This window comes from Solanum tuberosum, unplaced genomic scaffold (genome assembly GCF_000226075.1).
Source record: "Solanum tuberosum cultivar DM 1-3 516 R44 unplaced genomic scaffold, SolTub_3.0 scf00070, whole genome shotgun sequence".
NCBI classification, from domain to species: Eukaryota; Viridiplantae; Streptophyta; class Magnoliopsida; order Solanales; family Solanaceae; genus Solanum; species Solanum tuberosum.
In genome coordinates this window covers 1051762-1059022 of record NW_006238996.1, presented here as the reverse complement: position 1 = coordinate 1059022, position 7261 = coordinate 1051762, and the positions used below count along the sequence as shown (strand labels likewise).

The following is a 7261-nucleotide window of genomic DNA, read 5'->3' as shown; positions in this document are numbered from 1 at the left end:
AAAATATGTTGTTTTTGTTCATTTTTGTTGATCTTGGACTTGGTTTCGATTTGGCATTCTGCTAGACTTTTGGTTTGGGCTTTTTTATGTTTTTATAAATAAAATTTTGATGAAAATATTTAAAAATTATTCATAAAAAATGTATATAATTTGTCTATTTGTATCAATTATTTTTTGAATTCATTTTTAGACAAAATCAAAATTAAAATTAAATTAAATATTAAGAATTTTTAAAAATGTTAAACCAAATTGATCCAAATCCAAATAATATTTAATACTTTTTAATTCATTTGAATTGGTTTATAGGGAAAGAATGCATGTTCATTTAGGGAGCCGAAAAGGTTAAAAAGAAAATGAAATAAATAAATAAGCATGGAAAAATATTCCCTCTAATTCATATTAACTGGTTTTTTGAGGCAATGCACGCTTATTAAGAAAAACATTGAAGCACATAATTCAAACAATACAAAAACTATTATTCTTTGTGAAATCATAAATACTCACTCTATTTTATATTAACTGAATTTGTGAGGGAATACACATTTATTAAGAAAAAAAATATTTAAAGACATAATTTAAATCATACTTTTTAGTTTTCACTATTATCTTTTGTGAAATCATAAAAATAAGTTTGTAAATAATACTACTCCCTCGGTCCTAATTTATGTGATTTACTTTGCTTTTTAGTAAGTGTAAAAAAGAATGACACATTTCTATATTAACTAACAACTTAATTCTAAAATGTCTATTTTACCCTAAATGAAATAATTTACCGTCACACAAATTTCTATCATTCATTTTTTATCACATGTTTTAAAAGTCTTCATTTCTTTCTTAAATTCGGTGTTGAGTCAAACTACCTCATGTAAAATATGATGGAGGAAGTACAATTTATCGTTTAGAAAATATCAATATTTATTAAAGAAAAGGACAAATATGAAAAACAATTCAAATATGTGTTAATATAGAGAGGTAGAGAAAGTAAGAGGCGTGCATTCTCTTCGTTTACATCCAACGACTAAACCAACCACTTTGTTTTACCCTCAATCCCAAGTCCAACATTTAGGGACCACTGATTTATAGTTTTCCCTTCACCGGAATATATTGACACTAGCACCGAAGCTTCCTCTTTTGTATCTCTCTCTCTTACTTTTCTTCCTCCCCTTTGCTCTAAGCTCTATCTACAAAAATTTCATATACTTCCTGTGCGTGCCCTCTGTTGTTATTAATTCTCTCTCGTTGCACTTTCTGAAATCCCAATAGTTCAAGGTCTTATCATCTCTACTATATTATTCCGGGTTTAATTGATTGATGAGTTTCTGATAATTTATATGTAGAGTTTCAGACACTTTCTGATAAGTAATGAAATACGTTGTGAAATTGTGTGTTTTATAAAATTGTTCATTGTCACAAGAAATGGATATGCCGGATGAAAATTCACCAATTTTGAGAACTAGTTTACCGGAACAGTCATCGTCCGACGTCAAACCGCTAGAGCACCAGCAGCCGCCGACGTGGCTCAACAGAGAAATACTTTTACCACAAAGTCAATATACTGTTGCCGGCGCTGGAGAGAATTTGCAGTCCAACTCAAACCAGTGGTTATCAAGGTCGATTTTACAGAGGAATATAAGCGATGTTCAGGCATCCAATGATTCCGATTTGAATAAGGACGAATTTGGTCAGAGTGAAGTCGTGAATTGGCAAAATGCGGGGTATAAAGCTGAAATTCTGGCACATCCATTGTTTGAGCAGTTGTTGTCAGCCCATGTGGCGTGCTTACGAATAGCAACGCCTGTAGATCAGTTGCCAAGGATTGATGCACAGCTGGCACAGTCGCAGCAAGTAGCAGGCAAATATTCCGGCCTTGGACATGGGAATCTTGCTGATGATAAGGAACTTGATCAGTTTTTGGTAAGCTTTTTCTTCTTCTTTCTTTTCCTTTTATTTTAGGACATATGCAATTGCCTTCAATAGATTTTATATGAGTATTAGGTTTGAAATTTCACGGATTCCAAAAAGTTTGTGTGCTCTTTCAGGATTTGATTCTGCTTGCTTCATGGATTGAGTGAATTAAGAGAGGATTGTCTGAGCCTTGTTTGTCAAATCCTCTGTCTAAATTAATGTTTTCACCCATCTTTAGTGGTAATTCTTGTAAACCCAAAACAATTAAAAATAGATGTACGTTCAAAATTTCAGTCAAGAAATCATGTTGCTGTGACTGTAGGTTGATTTTAAGAATTTGATACCATATGGAGAGAGTTCCGAATTTAAGAATTATTCGTATTTTCTTTGCCGTCCTTGCATATATTTAATCAATGGTTTGGTTGAAGATGATATATATACAACAATTGTCTTAGCTCATATGGTCCTTTAAATAATAGGACAACTGAATTAAATGTCAAGACTTGTCAGCTCATCAATTTGTGTGGCTCCTACTTATCTTCTTAGAAGAGATCAAAATTTCTTTTTGGAAATTACTAGCCACAAAACAGAAAATTTAGTGAGGCATCAACATCTTAGGCAGAACGATATATCATGTCATCCCGGAGCAGGAATTTCAAGCTCTTTTCATTGCTCAAGTGATAATTCCAGGAATCTCAAGTAGTATCTTAACAATTTGACTACGTATATGTATATGCAAGAGAAGAACTTATGTCAGATTAGGTGAATGGGGCCACTAATTATTGCAGACTGCTACCGTTGGACCTTATGTCCTGACTATAATGGAAGAAGTAATATTTTCTATTTATACTTATATCTCATTGAGAGACTTGTCATAAAGTAGTTTCAACTTATTAGAAGGTTGATAAAACCAAGATCAGATGTTAAGTTTAACCTTTAAAAGTTTCCATCTAATTATAGTCTACTTAATTAATGAACTCACACCATTTATTGCGCTGTATCTCAGTTCTGCAGTATTATTTTTTGGCCAAGTGACACAGTTTGTTATTGAATAAAAAGTGTAGCCTAAGTACCTAGAACTCATGTGTTTCTTCAGATGGTGTGGAATAAAAAGAAACAAAATAATAACTCTAAAGCGAATATTCCCTTGATGTTTATACTAGCTTCATCTTGCTCTTAGGGAGATATCTCTTATTCACAAACTGATCTCAAAATTGCTTGGTGCTAGAGCTTATTTTTACTCTCAATTTGTTTTGTAGACACATTATGTCCTGTTGCTTTGTTCTTTTAAAGAACAACTACAACAACATGTTCGTGTTCATGCAATGGAAGCAGTTATGGCTTGCTGGGAAATCGAGCAGTCGTTGCAAAGCTTAACTGGTAATCCATTATTCATTTTGAGACATTTTTATGATTACAATTTACAGTGACTTTTGTGATTTTCTTCTGTTGATTTAATATTTTCTGAAAATATGTTAGGACTGTGAAAGTGATATTGCATTCATTCCCAATCTAATTCAAGAAATAAACAATTGCATCTAATGGATTCGGTTCCTTTGCAATCCAACCTGAATATAATTTTATTTTTATTCTTCTTATTGGATTCAATACTATTACAATGAAACTTTCATATAATCTCAGATCAGACTTCATTCTCTTATCTCTCTGTTATAATCTCTATGTTGCTATTTACTCTCTTGAACTAAGTTAGGTCATTTTAACCTGCATAAATGTCGCGCATATATAAGTCCAAGGGAGAGATGGAGAGATTTGTGTAATGATTTACCTGATATTCATAATTCACTTAAATAGGTCTGTTATCTTTTTTGAGCGTGCCCTTTTAGAACAGAACAACTGTACGATAGAGTTTCATGTCATTTGTTCAAATTTTAACATTTGATTTCAGTGGTAGAAACTATTTTTCCATTATATCGGGTAAGTTCTTAAACATATATGTGGCGAATCTGTTAGAAGTATCAAACTAGACAGTTCTACGGTCTATGGTTGGTCTTGGGAATTGCAAGCATGAAAACATGGTAGCAAATGATCATCACATTGAATTAAACTATTGAGCTCTTTGAGTCTTCTCTCGGTGATGTTTTAAGCTACAAATATGACTATTTATAGAAATGCATTTGTTAACCTTCTCATGCCTGTCATACAGTTGAGGAAGAAAAGTAAAAAGTGCATTTTCTCTATAGTCAGTTGGACTTGTTTCTCTTTGAAGGACATTATTTTTTTTCCACCTATTTGGTTTGATACTTCCTTGTGGTTTGAGGCAGCTGATAAAAACTAATGAATGGAAAAAGATATGACTTTTTCTATGTGTGTATCCCCTGTTCAGTATGGTAGAATACACTTAATTCTTTTCTCAAAGATCATAAACAGTTCTAAATCAAACGACTTGTGCATGATATCTAAAAAAAAATTAACGTTTCATGTGTTTCTTCTTGTTTTCTTTTTCTTTTGGGGAAGTTGAAATTACTTCCTGTTAAGTTTATCACTGTTATCTCTTCTTTATATCTTTTCCGGGCTAACCTGGTTAGGTTACCTTGATACACTGTAAAAACTGTATAAAACGTTTTAGCCATTTACTAAAGATATATTGTTTCTACATGTGTGTGTTGCTTATGCAGGAGTTTCTCCAGGAGAAGGTACAGGTGCTACAATGTCTGATGATGAAGATGAACAGGTGGATAGTGATGCCAATTTGTTTGAGGGAAGTTTAGATGGTCATGATAGCATGGGCTTTGGTCCTTTGATCCCAACAGAGAGTGAGAGATCATTGATGGAGCGTGTGAGGCAGGAGTTAAAGCACGAGTTGAAACAGGTAAAGGAGCTATATTGTTCTATGTAACTGTGTTCAATGTAACTCATCCAACTCCTTTAAATCATAAATAGGGTTACAAGGAAAAACTAGTGGATATTAGAGAGGAAATTCTTCGAAAGAGAAGGGCAGGAAAACTCCCCGGCGATACTACCTCTGTCTTGAAAGCTTGGTGGCAATCACATTCAAAGTGGCCATACCCCACTGTAAGCTTTTAGTTGCCAATCCAGTCTTCCACGCTGAGTTAATTAACCTGTGGACGTACTAAACAGCATCCTTTTTTCTCTTGCAGGAGGAAGATAAGGCAAAACTGGTACAAGAGACAGGTCTTCAACTAAAGCAGATAAATAATTGGTTTATCAACCAAAGGAAAAGGAACTGGCACAGTAATCCTTCCTCTTCTACAGCTTTGAAGAGCAAACGCAAAAGGTATTATGTAAGTTGAGCATAGATAATAAATTGTAAATGATTTCAAGTAACTTAATTATTCAAATCTAATCTAGGTGAATCTGAAAATACTACTCATCATGTAAGGGAAGTTATTAGCAAGCTTCCTTGGACGAGCCCAAGTGTCCAGCTACTATCTGTATGTAGTATATAGAAAGATGGACTCATTCAGTTAAAGCAACAGGTCAGTTATTTCGCAACTGCAGGACAACTACAACTATTACAGACAGATCCTACTTAATCAAAAGATCGATTGATATGATGATTTGTTGAGGAAAAGGCTAGTTATTTACGTAATTGTCTGATGGGGAGAGCGTACGGTGTCTAATATATGTCAATCACAGTCAACTATAGTTTAATCACAAATTAGTTGGGATTGACTACATCAATATCTGTATCAATTTTGTGTGCACTTGAATGGGTGGAAACCTCAGTGACTCGATCATACAGCTTGCAAAAATTACTACCACATTTTTGTATGGGGTTAGATATGGGGGATGTACAGTTGAATAATCCCAGTTTTATTAATACTTTTCTTGTGGTCATGTAAGAATTAAGATTGGGTAGGTATTCTTAGCTCTATGCATAGATGGCTCATATATCGTGTTATCGTTTACAATGTGATGAAAAAATAAGAAAGAAGAAAGAATCGTGTGGTGGTGTTACTATTATTGATACAAATATTTGCATGGACGGAACTCGCTTAGGTTCAGAAATTATATTTACCTCAACATTGTTGACATGTTTAAGATGGAAAGCAGTATGACAATTGCAGGTAAGAAATTAGTATATTATATTCGATAAAAATATTACATCAGTTCATGGTGAGATCGACTTGACTAGTGTTACTTTGTTGCGACCTATGTAGTCAAATGATCAGGTTCTTTGAATAACTGTGCAAGAAAGATAAATTACAAAACAAAGTAAAATCAACGCAAGTATTTAGCGTGGAATACTACTTACTCAAGGGACACAGAAACAACGATCCGCCTCTGTAGGATTTTTTTCAAACTATCTCCACTAAACTCGGGGCAATTTTAAGATTTACAATCACCGTTGTAACACCTAAGGAATAGTACTCCCAACTTGTACCCTCTTAACTCTTCTCTTCAATGACTCTTCCCCTTCAATGAAGTTCCTTACAAATACAACGCATATTACAATCATCTACGAAGTAATGAAGATCTTGTTTTGGAACCATCACTACAACAAATGTGATATATAGCTACGAAATTTTTAGCTACGGCATGAAATTTGTCACTAATTATTCACTTTTAGTGACAAAAATTAAATTTTGTGGTTAAATACATGAGGCTTATATTATTAGTGACGAAACAGAAAAATTCGTGGCGAAGTTTTGTCCAATTGAGTTTCCCACCAAAAAGTAAATTGGCGCCATTTGTTGAGTACAATAAGCCACGAATTTGAAGTCACCGGTGACACATTATTTTGTCATTAATGATATTCTCAATTAGTGACAAATCATTTTTTGTCCTAAAATTAGTTAGATTTTAGATATGAAAAACTTTGTCAGAAAAATATATTGACAATAGGTGACGAACTAGAATTTGTAGTTAATCATAGTAAACTTTAGCAACAAAATTTTATATTCAATTGTGACCGTAATTTTTGTCACTAATAGTTCAAACAATTAGTGACAATCGTATTATTGTCTCTATTTAACCTACAATTTAGTTACAAAAAAAAATATATGTTCAAATGGCTACAACCTAAATTTCCAAGTGGAATAGTGCAATTATGGACTCAATGAAAAGGTGTATATCAAGATCCGTTAGAACAATTGCAGCTAATAAAAGTCATATGCATATTTTTAAGTTGTATTACAATAAAATAAAAACGAAAACCATTAATTTTTATAATGCACTAAAAAGGTCAATGAATAGTAATACCCACAACTTATTGTTACGATAGTTTGTAGAACTCCCACAATAAGTATAGCCACAATCAATTTGTGCCATTTAGCAACTATTATAATTAACATATATACGTCATAAAAAAATAAAAAATACCTATTAAAAATAAAATTTCACCATATTTAACAAGTATCATCCCAAAGCATTA

General features: G+C 32.9%; 1 protein-coding gene across 1 annotated transcript; it reads left to right on the top strand.

The window, feature by feature from the left end:
- The first annotated feature begins 985 nt into the window (after positions 1-985).
- LOC102606182 (homeobox protein knotted-1-like 3) lies at positions 986-5763 on the top strand. The gene is made up of 6 exons (XM_006345575.2): positions 986-1914; positions 3165-3285; positions 4542-4735; positions 4807-4938; positions 5025-5161; positions 5236-5763. The coding sequence occupies exons 1-6, from the start codon at positions 1417-1419 to the stop codon at positions 5237-5239; spliced, it is 1086 nt and encodes a 361-aa protein (XP_006345637.1). The 5' UTR covers positions 986-1416; the 3' UTR covers positions 5240-5763.
- Positions 5764-7261: the final 1498 nt, after the last annotated feature.